This window comes from Nicotiana tabacum, chromosome 21 (genome assembly GCF_000715075.1).
Source record: "Nicotiana tabacum cultivar K326 chromosome 21, ASM71507v2, whole genome shotgun sequence".
NCBI classification, from domain to species: Eukaryota; Viridiplantae; Streptophyta; class Magnoliopsida; order Solanales; family Solanaceae; genus Nicotiana; species Nicotiana tabacum.
In genome coordinates, this window is record NC_134100.1 from 28,484,719 (window position 1) to 28,503,516 (window position 18,798).

An 18,798-nucleotide genomic window follows, 5' to 3' on the forward strand; every position below is an offset into this window, starting at 1 on the left:
TCTTCTTCAAAAATAGAACTAGCGCACCCCAAGGCGACATACTAGGCCGAATGACCCCCTTATCAAGGAGCTCCTGAAGCTGCTCCTTTAACTCCTTCAACTCCACTGGTGCCACACGATACGGTAGAATAGAAATGGGCTGAGTGTCCGCCACCAGATCAATACCAAAAATAATATCCCTATCCGGTGGCATGCCCAGCAGGTCTGCAGGAAATACATCAGGAAACTCCCTCACAACAGGAACAGAATCATTACTGTGAGTCTCTGCACCTACATCCCTCACAAATGCTAAGTATGAAAGACAACCCTTCCCAACCATACGTTGGGCCTTCAAGAATGAAATAACCCTACTAGGAACATAATTAGTCGTACCTCGCCACTCAATCCGTGGCTCACCTAGCATAGCCAATGTCACTATCTTAGCATGACAGTCCAAAATAGCACGGCACAGAGATTGCCAATCCATGCCCAATATAACATCAAAGTCTACCATACATAATAACAACAGATCTACTCGGGTATCCAGACCCTCAATAGTCATCACACATGAATGGTACACACGGTCTACAACAACAATATCGCCCACCAGAGTATATACACGAACAGATGAAACAAGAGACTCATGGGGCGTATCCAAATAACAAGCAAAATATGATGACACATAAGAAAAAATGGAATCGGGATCAAATAAAATAGAGGCACCTCTATGGCAGAGTAAGACAATACCTGTAATCATAGCATCTGAAGCAATAGCATCGGGTCTAGCTGGGAGTGCATAGAAATAGGCCTAACCACCACCTGATCGACCTCCCCCTCTAGGGCGACCCCTAGCAGACTGACCTCCACCCATAGCTGTCTGGGTGGATGGTGGTGAAGTAACTGGCGCTGAAGCTGACGGCTGACTCCTCTGTTGAGATGAACCCCTAAGATGTCGAGGACATTGCCTAAATATATGACCCATATCTCCACACTCATAGCAACTCCCAGGTGCTGGAGACGGGGACTGAAGGGAACCCCTAGCACCAGAATGGCTAGAAAATGCACCTGGCATAGAAGATCCCTTCTATAACTCTGATCTAGAAGGGAATTAAGTGATGACTGGACCTGATGAGAATTGTGAGAACCATGACCCGATGATGCCCCATGATAACCTGGGCGAGCTAGCTGAGAATACCTGAATGGACGGCCTCTACCGTGCTGAAAATGACCTCTCGAAGAAGCACCACCATAACTACCAGATCCTCGAGGCCTCTTGGCCTCCCTCTCATCTCACTCCTGGCGATGAATTGACACAATCTCACGAGCAATGTCAACAACCTCCTCAAAAGTAGCCCCAGACACCCTCTCCCTGATCATGAGAATATGAAGTTGATAAGTGAGGCCATCAACGAACCTCCTAATCCTCTCTCTAACTGTCAGAATTAACGAAATAACATGACGAGCTAACTCTAAGAACTTCATCCCATACTGTGTCATAGTCATTCTCCCTGATGCAACCACTCGAACTGCTTGCGCAACTCCTCTTTGCGAGACTATGGCACATACTACTCTAAAAAGAGAATGGAGAATTGCTGCCAGTTAAGGGGTGCTACACCAATAGGCCTACGCCTCTCATAAGCCTCCCACCAAGTGAAGGAAGCTCCAGAAAACTAAAAAGTAGTGAAAGCGACCCCCTGGTCTCCAGAATACCCGATGTATGAAGAATCCTTTGACACTTGTCCAAGAAACCCTGGGTATCCTCGCCCTCTGTACCACTAAAAGTCGGAGGCTGAAGTCTACCAAACCTATCCAACCTATGCTGCTCGTCTTTTGGCATGGCAGGAGCTACATAGTCCTGAACAGCTGCAACCGGCTGGGCTGGATGTGCCCCCGGTGTCTAAAGTCCCTACATGACCTACTCAGGTGTATGAGCGGCGGGAGTCTGAGTGCCTCCCCTATCTTGAGAAGTAGCTGCGGCTGTAGTAACTGAGACCACCTGAGCTAGGACAATGCATACTGATAGAATCCCCGGGCCTCCTGAAGACCCAAAATCACAATGGGTAAAGTTGGTGCCTGAGCTGGTGCTGCTGGAGCATCACAACTGGAACATGATCCTGAAATAGGATGGCTGGTGGATTTTTAGGTGCTGCCCTAGCTGCAATGCGGGCTATACTCATGCTGCTACCGCGACCTCGACCGTATCCTCGGCCTCTAGTGGCCACAACTGGTGGAACTAGTGGTCGTCCATCCTGACCGGTCGCTCGTGTCCTCACCATCTATGAGAGAATAGAATAATAGAAGTTTAGTACTCAGATCAACAGATTCGCACGATAAGAATTTCAAGAATATGAAGTTTTTCCTAAAAGTTCTGCAGCCTCACGAGGATAAATACAGACGTCTCTATACCGATCAGCGAGACTCTACTAAACCTGTTCATGATTCATGAGACCTATATTACCTAGGCTCTGATACCAACTTGTCATGACCCTAAACCCAGACCCGGTCATGATAACGCCTCTCGTGAAGACAAGGCCAGCCGACACAACACCCATTCATTTTAACATTTATAATAACACAACTTGAATCATTAGCATGATAAAATCCTAATAGAAACAGTGAAACAGTACAATTTGCGGAACAAACCTAGCCCGGCATCGGGGTGTCATCAGTCATGAGCATCTAACATAAATATACAAGTATGAAAGAGCTTATACAGTCTATTACAGAACTAGAGATAGAAAGTAAGATAGGAGGGAGAAACACTAGGCTGCGAACGCCGAGCAGCTACCTAGTGGACTTCGAGTGCACTGCTATAAGCAATCAACCCTTACTAGCAGGACCTGAAGCTCATGAATTTGCACATAGGATATATGGAGTAAAGTGAGAAATCCAACTCAGTAAGTAATAATAATAAATGAAGACTGAGCGATAACAAATCACGTAAAACACAACAACATGCTATAAAGAGGTAGGGTAAAACCAATACATTACAATAAAATAGTGAAATCTTATAAAAATACCTTAATTTAGTTTAAGTTTCTTTAAAACAATCTTTTAACAGTTAAACAAGTAAATTAAAATCAACAAGAGAAGATAAACATATAAACTCAGCCCCTCGGGCATAATACCAATAGAAATCAGCCCCTCGGGCATTAACATGGAACAACCTCAGCCTCTCGGGCTATATCACATATCTCACGGGGTACCCGCGCTCACTGGGGGTGTACAGACTCCAGGAGGGGCCCCTTACGGCCCAAGCGCAATATCAAGCCATCTCGTGGCATAAATTCTAGGCTCTCAGCCTCATATCACACCACCTTGTGGGGTACAATCTCAAGCCCTCGGCCTCATAATCATAAATCAGTGTATCACTACTGCGGCGTGCAGCCCGACCCAAAAGTATCCTCACAACACAGGCCCTCGGTCTTACTCAGTCAAAATCACATAAGCCACTCGGGCAACAGTAAAACATGATGCTCAACCAAAATATCATTTAAAATATCAAAAACAGGTAAAGATGGTTGAATTTGTGAACATAGTAGAATATAGCATGACTAAATACAAGTATAAAGTCAAAACAATGAGGAATAATAGTAAAAATCCCCTAAGGGTCCAAAATAGTTGGCACGAGGCCCAAATATGGCATTCAGCCCAAAACATGATGATAGCAAACAGTTTTCAATCAAATACGCAGTAAAATAGTCATTCGGGATGGACTAAGTTACAATCCCCAACGGTGCACGACCCCACGCTCGTCACCTAGCATGTGCGTCACCTCAACATAGCACAACAATGTGTAATTTGGGGTTTCATACCTTTAGGACAACATTTACAATCATTACTCACCTCAATCTGGTCCAAACTCTAGCCTGCGACGTCTTTTCCTCTTGAATCGGCCTCAACTCGCGTCGAATCTATCCAAAATCAGAATCATGACGTCCAAATATGCTAAGGTAATGAAGCCCATGCGAAAATAACCAATTTACAACATAAATACCGAAATTAACCAAAACCTGACCCCCGAGCCCACGTTTCGGAATTCGATAAAATTTACATCAGTAGATTCCTTATCTTCCCACGAGTTCATATATATCAAAAGTCCTAAAATCCGACCACAATTGGCCCCTCAAATCCTCAAGTCAAGGTCTCCAATACCAAGCCCTAATCCTCAATTTTTTAACCCTTAATTTCCATTAATTTCACGCCAAATCAATGAAATAATTCCATAGTATCGATTATCAGGTTCAAAAATCTTACCTCCAGATGTTATCCTTTGAATCCCTCTCCAAAATCTCCCAAAAAGCTCCAAAACCGACTTGAAATGGTGAAGAACAACTCAAAAATCGCGAAGGAATTCTTTTATACCTTCTGGCCCAAGTTTTTCGCACCTGCGTTCCAAATCCCGCTCCTGCGGTCCCACTTCTGCAGTCTAGAGGACCGCACCTGTGGTTTTCACTTAAGTACTCAATTTCTGCATCTGCGATGCACCATCCGCACCTGCGCCATCGCAAGTGCAGTTCCTTAACTGCTTCTGCGGTTCCTTCCTTCCTTGGCTCCTTCCACTCCTGCGGCCTCCCAACTGCAGATGCGATTATGACAACAGTCCTACAACTTCAGCTGCCATTTCCAAATTCCAAATTTCTATCTTTCCATCAACCATCTGAAATCACCCCGAGGCCCCTGGGACCTCAACCAAAAGCACAAACAAGTCACATACATCCAAACTTAAACCAATCTTCAAAACACCTCAAACAACATTGAATCAACCAAAATACATCGGATTCAAGCCTAAGGTTCCAAAATCTTCCAAATTACGCTTTTGCTCAAAAAGTCTACCAAACCATGTCCGAATGACCTGAAATCTTGCACACATCCCAAATGACACATGAACCTACTGCAACTTCCAGAATTCCATTCTGACCCCTATATCAAAATCTCACCTATCAACCGGAAAATGCCAAAATTCCAATTTCGCCAATTCAAGCCTAAATCTACTCCGTACATCCAAAATACATTCTGATCATGCTCCTAAATCCCAAATGACCTCCTGATGCTATCCGAACCATCAAAACTCATAATTGATCCCTCTAACACATAAGTCAATATCCCGTTGACTTTTCCAACTTAAGATTCCTCAAAAGAGACTAAGTGTCTCAAACCTTACAAAAACCTCTTCGAACCTGAGCCAACCAATCCGATCACATATAGTATCGATAAACAAAGCAATAAAAAGCAGAAATGGGGAAAACAGAGCGGTAACTCATGAAATGACCGTCTGGGTCATTACATAATAGGTCTTTGTTTGATACTACATGATGTGATGCTCCTGAATGAACAATCCATTTATCATTTGTCAATTTTGAAAAAAATACATATATCATTACCTATCATGTTAACCTTAGTTTTGTCCCCTATGTCCTTGTTCAACAAGTTGAGAATCTGGTTGTACTGCTCCTCAGTGAAGTGAGGGATTTTCCCTTCTAACATTCCTTCAAGGTTGTGTTGTGCTTGTGCGTGACCTTCCATGTTATTGGAGGTGTTGTTGATAGCAGCAAATGGTTGTCTACCATTCCCATCTTGTCCTCAAAATCCAGTTGGACCTCTATAACCAGCTGGACGTGCAACACTTCCACTCTCATAGGATCCTTTATTCCTTTGCTTGAAATCAGTAGGGTATCAAACTAGCTTATAGCAATTCTCCTTTGAATGCCCCTTCATATTGCAATAGTCACACACTACAAAAGGCTTCTTCCCTTTATAAGTCTGTCCACGATTCATCTGCATAGCCATTGGATCTCATTTCTCAGCAGATACACTCAAACCAATAGAGTGTTTGACTTTCATCTTCAACTATCATAGCATAGGCCTGATTAAGTGTGGGTACAATTGTTTTTAACAGAATTTGCATTCTAGCCTAGTCATACAAGTCATTTAGACCACTAAGAAATTGCAATAACGTCTGTTGATAGAAGTATTCAATATAATCCTTCGACTAAGCACAATTACAACCAGGTGGAGGTACCATTGCATCATATTCAGCCCATAATTCCTTCAATTTTGAAAAGTACACAGAAACTGAATTAGTACCTTGTGATAGCATCACAATTTGCAGATGAACTTGAAAAATCTTCATGTGATTTACTTTGTCAAATCGCTCTTGTAAGTCCTACCAATCAGCATATGAGTCAGATGCATACACAATTCCACTGAGGAGGTCAACTGATATTGTGTTCATGATCCATGAGAGGACTGTTGCATTGCAAGTGTCCCATTGCTCATGCAACTCTGCCTCAAAGGATTCTCGCTTACAGGTACCAGTTACAAAACCTAATTTCCTCTTCGCCATGAGAGCAATCTGCATCGATTTGCTCCACATTCCATAATTCTCCGATCCAGTGAGCTTCACGAGGATCAATATCATACCAGGTATATCTCCTGGATTCATGAACAGAGGATGAGTGTAGGTGATCTTATCAGCTGAAAGTTTTTCCGCCATAGCTTAGCAAAATGAACGGATTTTGATTCAACTCCTTCACTGCTAATCTTCAATCGTGAACCTCGAACATCGACTTGTGGATCAGTGTTATGATACCATGCCAAAATACTGCAATTACTCTATGAATTCTGAGCATCAATGATCTAGAATGTTCTAAGGAGAAGAGAGGAAATTAACTGTAGAGGAAGAAGAAGAAGTGGAAGTCCACTATTTCATTGCCACTAACAGATATTTATACACAAATGTTTTAACCGCCTAATCACAACTAATTATATTTTACAACTAATTACAACTAACTTAAGACACCTTAGTTGGCATCCAGCTGGCAGCCAGTTGTATACAGCTTGCCACATAGGCATATCACAATAGAAACATATCCAGCATTGATTTGTCAATATCAGTAACATAGTAAAGTTTGTTAATCAACAGGCAAATTCAACGGGTGCTCAATAACATAGACAATAAGAAGAGAAGCTGAAGCATCACTCTCTGTAATAGAATCTAAAGATTGTCCCTTCAATCAAATCTTAACCCATTTTAATTTCCTTCTTCATTCTCTATGAAAAAAAACGTGGGGGATTTGATTGGTTTAGAGGCTTTTTCTAAAGAAAAAGACGTGGTTGATCATTCATTTGGTTGCGGAAAGAGGTAAGTGTCATGGTTAATTTTGACTTGAGGGACTTAGGACTTGATTGGTCTTTTTGCTACTTGATTTATATGCGGGCTGGCATATATGCAAGGTGCCGAGTGTATATACATAGTCATGGGTTAAACATGAGGGTTGGGGTATTTATTTGTTATCTTCAAACATTTCAGGCCTTCATGATGCATGTTATTACTTGTTAAATGTTTTAATTGTTACTTGCTATTATTTGTTAAATTCATGCCTTTATTCATTAGATTCCTTAATTTGCTATTTATTTTTTATATACCCGTGCCTTTACTTATTGACCGCCTTTACTTGCTTTATGACTTAGTGGATTATTAGATAGCTACTTTTATCCACTTTAATTTATGCCTTTATTTATGTAATTCTCTTATTGAGTTTTATTGTGAGATACGCCGTAGTTGGTTGTAGTTTGTACATTCATATTATTATTGAGTGGGATTGGGTTGCATGCCGCAGTAGATATTGATATTGTTATGTGGGATCGGGTTGCACGCTGCAACGGATTTTGGAATTACTGCTTGGGATTGGTTTGCACACCGCAACAGTGTTTGTATATGTATATATATTTTTGGATCGGTTTGCTTGCTGCAATGGAGAATACATGCTATTTATATATTATATTTGTGGATCGAATTCGGCACCGCAATGGAAAAAAACATATTGATTGTTCTTAACTATTTGTTCGGTATCTGTGTGGTATAAGAAAGTTGAGCTTTGATGTTATTCTAGGGCTCTTTATTATGTGTTCCTGTCCCCAGTTTTCATGTTATACTTTTTTTCTCTATTTGTTTTGTTATTTCATTTATCCTCATACGTGTTTATTATGAGTGCCTTGTTATAGCCTCGGCACTACTTCATCGAGGTTAGGCTCGATACTTATGAAGTACGTGGGGTCAGTTGTACTCATACTATACTTATGCAGTTCTTGTGCAGATTCTGGTATTGGCCCTAGCAGCGGTTAGTGGTGGCTCGCTCGAACTTTCTTATCACGGAGACTTGAGATAGAGCTGCACAACATTTGCAGATCCTCAAGTCCCCTTCTTATTTCTTGCACTGTATTTTATTTAGATGGTTGTACTTTATTTCAGACATTGGTTATAATATTTTGTGATAGGCCATGTACTTGTGGCATCAGATTCAGAGAGTTGACTAGAATGCGTATTGGAATTCATTATATCTATTTTGAAGTTCTACAGTCTTTATTTCTTACTTAACTGCTTTTAAATTTGTTAAAATGAATAATGTGTTGCTACTATTGGTTTGCCTAGCAAGTAAACGTTAGGCTCCATCACAGCCCGCGGTTGAGATTTCGGGTCGTGACATATAATTATTTTTGTGTTATACACTTAAATATATACGAAGAATAAAAAAATAATATGTTGACATACATATGGATATACATAAATAAGGAAAATAAAGATATAATATACATTTTGATATAAATAATGTCATTGTGATATATATTTATTGGCTACCTGGTGCCAAATCTATAACTAGGGCTTCTTATTCTAATTACTAGAAGAGGTTGCCCGTGCTAAGAAAGGGCCCAACAATATGCAACTATGTTTTAGGAACACTTTATTAATTAAGAAAGAATATGCTGAATTAGGAACGACAAAACGCCAAGTTTCAGTGATGTTCAGAATGGGAGCTGGTAAAGTAAGTTAATACCATATCATTTAACAGCCAGAAGTCCACAATACAGAACCAAAAGAATCCTCTATTGTACAAAAAGAGAAATTTAAACAACAGCTATTGATGAGCTGTATTAATTTGCACTTATGAGCTGCACTTACTAAACAATAAGGTTTCACTTCTTATTCGTAGAAATTTGAGCTATTAAGTTTAACAATTTAGCTTTTTACAAACAAAATCTTGTTGGAAACCAGAAGCATATTAAAGCTACACAATATATCCAGGAGATTTAAGCTGTTAGCCCCTTTTTCATTAGTTCTTTCTCTCAAAACATCACCAGTATTTCCAGATAATGCAGTTAAGCTATCAATTGTAATAATGTTGCGTTCATTCTCCGTCTCCGTTGAACTCTTGTTTTTCTGCCATAGAATAAAAACTGAAATAATGTATTTTGTATTACATCATAATATATATATATATATATATATATATATATATATATATATATATATATATATATATATAGATATTGTTTTTTCAAGTCATTTTGCATGTGGAAGTGAGTATTGAGAGCTAAAATAGGTAAATGATAACAAAATGTTTGCATCTAATTCATTTTCTTGTACATTGGTATTTCATTTTGTAGGTTTAGTGTGAGGATTTAAATGCATGATGGAGAAGGGAGCACGTAAAATATTAACATCCAATTTGAAGGTTTAAGAGCTTAAAATGCCTACTTTAGGAAATGTTCGTCTTCCATTTATTTCCCTGTTTGAGAATATACTCCAAAGAACAGTCGGAATTACAAAAATAACGAGGGAGCAATTACAAAAATGTAACATCTGGAAGCAGAAAGCTCAAATATCAAATAAGACGCCCATATATTCATCAATAAGGGCCAAATTACAGCACCTCTACGCAATAATGTATAGAATGCCTGTGATTTCGATTTTCGAGACACCTTTGTTGTATAGGTACTGCACCTTTGGTGCTTTTACTTATGGCACTATTTACTTATAAAGAATAGAAAAGGAAAACTTTCGGTTAAATTATAGAGATCCTATACAAGGCATAGACATTAATTTTGACCTTTAAACTCTATTTGCGATACAAATTCAGTAGAATCCATTATACCAACTTTTCCATGAATATAAAAAAAATGATTTGAATAATTCTACCCAACATGACAAACTGCTATTGACTCGTGTTTTCCGTTTTGATCATTTCAATTCCTAATTTGACCGGACTCTATGGCAAGCTGTGAAAAAATTCCCCTCTATTGGATATTCATTAATCTTCCCATGTAAAAGCACGACAATGTATATTCACTTGTTTTTTCTCTTACATATTAAACAAAAGGTTATGCCTTTTCTTCTCAATAAATTTAACACAAAAAATAGTTGTACATTTACGATAGGCAACAAAAGACCCTTACAACATGCATCAAAAGATTGAAAAAGAATGGTATGCTGATGAGTAATGACTAAAATTTAATGACATAAAATTCATTCCTTCACGTCAAAAGAAAGCTAGCAAATTCAAAAAGGATGCAACCAATGATCGAATTTCTTCGTGATTACTTTAGTATTTAAGTCTCTGATGAAAAAAAAGGAAGAAAAAAGAAAATGGGATGCAACCTCCAAAGGACTATAAGGAGAGACCAAGGGCATGTATTATCTTATCCTAACAAAAGGAAGCATATATGTTGTTGTATTAATCAAATAAGAGGGAAAACAAAAAGAAATTACATTCAGTGGCTATAAACCTTTTTAAATTAGTGTTGTTATTACAGGGTTGAGGGTTCGGTGGATCCAACACCATGCCTGCAGCCTCTTCTTGAAACAGAGATAAGGCTGCTTTGGACCTTCTGAGATCTTTCTGGAAAAAATCAATTTCATTCAAGTCAGAGTTCACCTCTAAATTTGTGGGGAAGTACAGGAAGATTTGTTTCTAATGAGCTCCAATTAACAAATATAAGTTATATTTGTCAACACAAAGTTAGACAAACAGTAGCAATACTATGATAAACATATGCAAGGTCGAAAATGAAAATGGAATATATTTCAACCAAATATCCCTTTAATTAACACAACTATGTATAACATCTAGAATTAAATTATGACGACCCAGCCAGTCGTCTTATGAGTTGCCGGCCCGTTCCCCCATTTCTGCTTCTTATTGCTTTGTCTGTCGGTTCTATATGTGATTGGGTTGGTTGGCTCGAGTTCGGAAAGGATTTGGTAAGGTTTGATACACTTAGTCTCTTTTGAGGAAGTTTAAGTTGGAAAAAGTCAACCGAAAGTTGACTTATGTGTTAAAGGGCTCGGATGTGAGTTCTGATGGTTCGGATAGCTTCAAGAGGTGATTTGGAACTTAGGAGCGTGATTGGAATGGGCTTTGGAGGGTTGGAGTAGATTTAGGCTTGAATTGGCGAAGTTGTTATTTTCGCGATTTCCGGTTGGTAGGTGAGATTTTGATATAGGGGTCGAAATGGAATTCCGAGAGTTGCAGTAGTTCTTTTGTATCATTTGGGATGTGTGTGCAAAATTGCAGGTCATTCCGACGTGGTTTGGTTGGATTTTTTACCAAAAGCGGAATTCGGAAGATTTTTTGAAACTTAGGCTTGAATACGATGTGTTTTGGTTGATTTGATGTTGTTTGAGGTGTTTTGAAGATTGGTACAAGTTTGAATGAGATTATGGGATATGTTTGTGCTTTTGGTTGAGGTCCCGAGGTCCTCGGGGTGATTTCGGATGGTTGACGGAGGAGTTTGAGATTTTGTGAAGTTGCAAATTTTTTTACCTCTGGTATTTCCGCACCTGCGGATTGGGGACCGCAGGTGCAACGCCGCATTGGACGGGTAAATGGTCGCAGAAGAGGAAGCTGGGAAGCAGGCAGGAAATCGCAAAAGCGGTGTGACGACCCGGCCAGTCATCTCATGAGTTACCGCTCTGTTTCTCCCATTTCTGCTTCTTATTGCTTTGCCTATCATATCTACGTATGATCGGGTTGGTTGGCTCGGGTTCGGAAAGGGCTTGGTAAGGTTTGAGACACTTAGTCTTTTTTGAGGAAGCTAAAGTTGGAAAAGTCAATCGGATGTTGACATATGTGTTAGAGGGTTCGGATGTGAGTTCTGATGGTTCGGTTAGCTTCGGGAGGTGATTTGGGACTTAGGAGCGTGATCGGAATGAGTTTTGGAGGTTGGAGTAGATTTAAGCTTGAATTGGCGAAGTTGATATTTTGGCGATTTCCGATTGGTAGGCGAGATTTGGATATAGGGGTCGGAATGGAATTCCGAGAGTCACAGTAGTTCCGTTATGTCATTTGGGATGTGTGTGTACAAAATTTTAGGTCATTTTGGTTGGGTTTTTTATCAAAAGAGAAATTCAAAAGATTTTGAAAAACTTAGGCTTGAATCCGATGTATTTTGGGTTGATTTGATGGTGTTTGAAGTGTTTTATAGATTGATACAAGTTTGAATAAGGTTATGAGATATGTTTGTACTTTTGGTTGAGGTCCCGGGGGCCTCGGGGTGATTTCGGATGGTTGACGAAGGAGTTTGAGATTTTGTGAAATTGCAGATTTTTCTGCTTCTGGTATTTCCACACCTGCGGATTGGGGAACGCAGGTGCGACGCCGCATATGTGGGAAAATGGTCGTAGAAGCGGAAGCTGGGAAGTAGGAAGGAAACCGCATAAGCGGTTAGGAGGACCGCACCTGTTATGTCGCAGATGCGGATATAGGACCGCAGATGCGGTAAATAACAAGTTAAGTGAAAAACCGCAGAAGCGTTTGTTTGACCGCAAATGCGGTACCGTAAAATCGGAATATTGGCTGCAGATGCGAAAATGCTCGGGCCAGAAGGTATAAATTGTGTCCTTCGTAATTTTTGAGCTATTTCACCATTTTGAGTCGGCTTTGGACCATTTTGGATGATTTTGAAGAGGGATTTCAAGGAAACTTCATTGAGGTAAGGATTTTGGACCTAAAACTCGTTTCTATGGTAATATTTCACGGATTAGGCTTGTAATTTATGGAATTTAAGGATCAAAGTTTGGGGAAACTAGGGCTTGGAATCTTAGACCTTTGATTGAGGATTTGAAGGACCATTTGAGGTCAGATTTCAGAACTTTTGATATGTATGAACTCGTGCGGAGATAATGGATGTATTGATGTAAAGATTATCGAATTCCAAGACGTGGGCCCGAGGGTCGGGTTTTGGTAATTTCAGGATTTGTGTTGTAAATTGATTATTTTTGCTTGGGCTTCGTTCCCTTAGCATATTTTGACATCATGATTCTGATTTTTGGATAGATTCGACGTGAGTGGAGGCCGATTTGAGGGGCAAAGGCGTCACGGGCTAGAGATTTGACCGAATTGAGGTGAGTAATGATTGTAAATGATGTTTTGAGGGTTTGAAACCCAGGATTTGCACATCGTTGTGCTATATTGAGGTGACGCACACGCTTGATGACGAGCGTGGGGTCGTGCACTATTGGGGATTGTGACTTAGTCCATCCCGAATGACTATTTTACCGCGTATTCGATTGAAATCTATTTGATATCATTATGACTTGGGTTGAATGTCATATTTGGGCCTAGTGCCAACTATTTGTATCCATAGTGGATTTTTATTGATATTTCCTCACTGTTTTGACTTTATACTTGAACTCAGTCATGTTATATTTCACTGTTTTATACTCAGCCATGTTTACTCTGTTTTAACACTTAAATTATCTTTTAAATGATATTTTGAGCTGAGAATCATATTTTGCTATTATCTGAGTGGCTTGTGAGGATTTTGACTGAGTAAGGCCAAAGACCTATGTTGTGAGGAAATATTTGAAATTGATTATGAGGCCGAGGGCCTAAGATAGGTACGCCACGAGGTGGCTTGTTGATAAGAGTCTGAGGGCCTAGTGATGATGCCACAAGATGGCTTGATATTTTGCTTGGGCCGAAAGGGGCCCCTTCAGGAGTCTGCACACCCCCAGTTAGCGCGGGTACAAATTGTGATATGAGAGATAGCCCGAGGGGCTGGTATTGTTGACATTGTGCCCGAGGGGCAAAAACCTTTATGTGCTTATCTGTCTTATTTGTCTTTCATTTATCTGTTTAATTGTTGAAAAGGTATTTCCTGAAGTTTAAACTGAACTTATTTGATTATTCGTATCTTTACTGATTCACGGTTTTAATGGTTTTACTACTTCAGTATAGCATGCAATGTACCTTACATGATTTCCTACTTTTAATCTTTATTTATGATAATTACTCACTGAGTTGGAGTACTCACTCTACTCCCTACACCCCGTGTGCAGATTCAGGCGTTGCGGATCTTGTCAGTGCGAGTTGAGACCTCCTGGCATATTTCGGAGTCCACGAGGTAGCTGCTTGGCGTCCGCAGTCCCGTGTTCCTCCCCCCCCTATCATTTCTATCTCTTTATCAGACAGTTTGTAATAGTTTATAGACTTCTCAGACTTGTTCTAGAACTTGTAGATGTTCATGACTGGTGACACCTTGGTATCGGGTTGTGTTGGGTTGTTCTTCCGCATATTTGTATTGTTGACTGCTTAAACCTTGGGTAATTTTATCATGATTTAGACTTGAATCTTATTGTTTAACTGCTTAAAATTGAAATGGGAAGTGTTGGCTGGCCTTGTCTTCAAGAGAGGTGCCATCACGACCGGGTCCGGGTTTAGGGTCGTGACAAGTTGGTATCAGACCCTAGGTTACATAGGTCTCATGAGTCATGAGCAGGTTTAATAGAGTCTCGTGGATCGGTATGGGGACGTCTATATTTATTCTCGAGAGACTACAGAACCTTTAGGAAAAACTTCATATTCTTGAAATTCTTGTCGTGCGAATTTGTTGATACGAGTACTAAACTTCTGTTATTCTATTCTCTCACAAATGGTGAGGAAACGCGCTACCGGTCAGGATGGACGACCACCAGTACCACCAGATATGGCCACTAGAGGCCGAGGGCGCGGTCGAGGTCGCGATATGGGCAAAGGTGTGGCCCGCACAATAGCTAGGGCAGCACCTGCAGATCCACCAGCCGCCCCAGTCCAGGACCAGGTTCCAGTTATGGATGCTCCAGCAGCACCAGCTCAGGCACCAGTTGTGCCCATTGTGATTCCGGGCCTTTAGGAGGCCTTGGCTCAGATCTTATCAGTTTGCACTAGCCTAGCTCAGGCGATTTCAGCCACTACAGCCGCAGCTACTTCTCAAGCCGGGGGAGGCAATCAGACTCCCGCCACTCGCACACCTAAGCAGGTCGTGCAAGGACTTCAGATGCCCGGGGCACATCTAGCCCAGCCGGTTGCAGCTTCTCAGGACTATGTGGTTCCTGCTATGCCAGAGGACGAGCAACGTAGGTTGGAAAGGTTTGGTAGGATTCAGCCTCCGACCTTCAGCGGTGCAAACGGCAAGGATGCCTAGGGTTTCTTGTATAAGTAGCATAGGATGCTTCGTACAATGAATATTCTGGAGACCAGCGTCGCTTTTACTACTTATCAGTTTTCTAGAGCTGCCTTCACTTGGTGGGAGACTTTTGAGAGGCGTAAGCCTGTTGGTGCAACACCCCTTACCTGGCAGCAATTCTCCGTTCTCTTTCTGGAGAAGTATGTGTCGCAGTCTCATAGAGAGGAGCTGCGTAGGGAGTTTGAGTGGTTGCGTCATGGAGAGATGACCGTGACGCATTTGAGATGAGGCTCTCTAAGTTAACTCGTCATGCTATTTAGTTGGTTCCAACAGATAGAGAGAGGATTAGTAGGTTTGTTGATGGTCTCACTTATCAGCTTCGTATTCTCATGATCATGGAGAGGGTGACTGGTGCTACTTTCGAGGAGGTTGTGGATATTGCCCATGAGATTGAGTTTGTTGGTCGTCAGGAGCGAGAGGAGAGGGAGGCCAAGAGGCCTTGAGGATTTGGTAGTTGTAGTGGTACTCCTTAGAGAGGTCAGTTTCAGCATGGTAGAGGTCGTCCATTCAGGCATGCTCAGCCAGCTCGCCCAGGTTATCGTGGGGCATCATCGGATCATGGTTCTCACAGTTCTCATCAGGGCCAATCATCACTTAGTGCCCTTTTAGCTCAGTGTTCGTCCCGTGCTATATCAGCTCAGGGCTCTTCTATGCCGAGTACATCTTCTAGTCATTCCGGTGCTAGGGGTTCCCTTCAACCCCCTTCTCTAGCACCTGGGAGTTGTTATGTGTGCGGAGAGATGGGTCATATGTGGAGGCACTGCACTCGTTGTCTTGCGACTTAATCTCAGCAGAGGGGTTAGATATCGGCTTTAGCGCCAGTTACTTCACCACTACCTACCCAGCCAGCTAGGGGTGGAGGTCAGTCAACTAGGGGTTGCCCCAGAGGGGGAGGTCGATCAGGTGGCGGTCAGGCCCGTTTCTATGCACTTCTAGGTAGACCCGATACTATTTCTTCATATGTTGTTATTATAGGTATTGTTTCAGTCTGCTACAGAGATGCCTCTGTATTATTTGATCTCGGTTTTACTTTTTCTTTTGTGTCATCATACTTTGCTCGTTATTTGGGTACGCCCCGTGAGTTTCTTACTTTACATGTTCATGTATCTACCCCAATGGGCGATATTGTTGTTGTAGACCGTGTGCACCGGTCATGTGTGGTGACTATTGGGGGTCTGGAGACCCATGTGGATCTTTTATTATTGTGTATGGTGGATTTTGATGTCATTTTGGGCATGCATTGGCTATCCCCGTGTCGTGCTATTATGGGCTGTCATGCTAAGACAGTCACATTGGCTATACTGGGTGTGACACGGATCGAGTGGCAAGGTTTGACTAATTATGCTCCCAGTAGGGTGATCTCATTCTTGAAACCCAGCGTATGGTTGGGAAGGGTTGTCTTTCGTATCTAGCATTTGTGAGAGATGTCGGTGCTGAGACTCCTAGTATTGATTCTGTTCCAGTTGTGAGGGATTTTCCCGTTGTATTTCCTGCAGACCTGTCGGGCATGCCACCGGATAGGGGTATTGATTTTGGTATTGACCTGGTGCTGGGCACTTAGGGCATTTCTATTCCGCCGTATCGTATGGCACCAGCGGAGTTGAAGGAGTTAAAGGAGCAGCTTCAGGAACTCCTTGATAAGGGGTTAATTCGGCCTAGTGTGTCATCTTGGGGTGTGCCGGTTCTATTTGTGAAGAAGAAGGATGACACTATGAGGATGTGCATTGATTATAGGCAATTGAACAAAGTAACAGTTAAGAACAGGTATCATTTGCCTCGCATTGATGATTTATTCGACCAGCTTCAATGAGCGAGAGTGTTCTCCAAGATTGATCTCTGTTCAGGTTATTACCAGTTGAAGATCAGGGACTCAGATATTCTTAAGATAGCTTTCAGGACCCGATATGGTCATTATGATTTCTTGGTGATGTCTTTTGGGCTGACCAATGCCCTAGCAACGTTCATTCATTTGATGAACAGTGTGTTCCGGCCTTATCTTGACTCGTTTGTCATAGTATTCATCGATGATATTCTGGTGTACTCGCGTAGTCAGGAGGAGCATGCAAAGCATTTGAGAATTGTGTTATAGAGATTGAGGGAGGAGAATCTTTATGCAAAATTCTCCAAGTGTGAGTTTTGGCTCAGTTCAGTGGCTTTCTTGGGGCACGTGGTGTCCAACGAGGGTATTCAGGTTGATCCGAAGAAGATAGAGGTGGTTCAGAGTTTGCCTAGACCGTCCTCAGCCATAGAGATTCACAACTTTCTTGGTTAGGCAGGCTATTATCGCCAGTTTGTTTAGGGATTCTCATCTATCGCATCGCTTTTGACCAAGTTGACTCAGAAGGGTGCTTCATTTGTATGGTCGGACGAGTGTAAGGAGAGCTTTCAGAAGCTTAAGACAGCTTTGACCACAGCTCCAGTGTTAGTTTTGCCATCAGCTTCAGGTATATATACCATGTATTGTGATGCTTCGAGAGTTGGTATTGGGTGTGTATTGATGCAGGATGGTAGAGTTATTGTTTATGTTTCTCGTCAGTTGAAGCCCCATGAAAAGAACTACCCCATTCATGATTTGGAGTTGGCTGTCATAGTTCACGCGTTGAAGATTTGGAGGCATTACTTGTATGGTGTGTCTTGTGAGGTGTTTACCGGTCATCGTAGCCTCCAACACTTGTTCAAGCAAAATGATCTTAATTTGAGGCAGCGGAGATGGTTGGAGTTGCTAAAGGATTATGATATCACTATATTGTACCTTCCGGGAAAGGCCAATGTGGTGGCCGATGCTTTGGCCCAAAGGCAGTTAGTATGGGGAGTTTGGCGTATATTTCAGTTGGGTAGAGACCTCTTGCAGTTGATGTTCAGGCCTTGGCCAATCGGTTCGTGAGGTTAGATATTTCGGAGCCCAGTCTGGTATTGGCTTGTATGGTTTCTCGGTTTTCCTTATATGATCACATCAGAGAGTGCCAGTATGATGATTCGCATTTGCTTGTCCTTAAGGATAGAGTTCAGCATGATGATGACACAGATGTGACTATTGGTGATGATGGAGTGTTGAGGATGCAGGGCCGTGTGCCAAATGTGGATGGGCTTCGGGAGTTGATTTTGGAGGAGGCCCATAGCTCGCGGTATTCCATTTATCCGGGTGTCGCGAAGATGTATCAGGATTTGAGGTAGCACTATTAGTGGAGGAAAATCAAGAAAGACATTATGGGATTTGTAGCTCGGTGTCACGACCCTAACCCAGACTCGGTCATGCTGGCGCCTCTCGTGAAGACAAGGCCAGCCGACACTTCCCATATTTCAATTATTACAGTTAAGCATTTAAGAAACGGTCTAAACATGATAAAATAAATCCATAAATAACAATGATAACATAAATACGCAGAAGAACACCCATACACAGCCTAACTTGGGTGTCACTAATCATGAGCATCTATAAGTCATAATACAAATCCGCTAAATCAATAAACTAGTACAAATGTCTGAAAAGAGGTAGAAGTGGTAAAGGAGTAGAGACACGGGGCTGCGGACGCC

General features: G+C 41.6%; 1 protein-coding gene across 1 annotated transcript; it reads right to left on the reverse strand.

Annotated features, from left to right (window-relative positions):
- Positions 1 to 6,145: 6,145 nt before the first annotated feature.
- On the reverse strand, positions 6,146 to 6,475 carry LOC142175175 (uncharacterized). Its single transcript, XM_075241755.1, has one exon. It carries the CDS (start codon positions 6,473 to 6,475, stop codon positions 6,146 to 6,148), a length of 330 nt encoding a protein of 109 aa, XP_075097856.1.
- Positions 6,476 to 18,798: the final 12,323 nt, after the last annotated feature.

Bases quoted from the DNA above. Each gene is read 5' to 3' on its own strand.
- LOC142175175 (XM_075241755.1), bottom strand. From the start codon at position 6,475: ATGGCGGAAAAACTTTCAGCTGATAAGATCACCTACACTCATCCTCTG.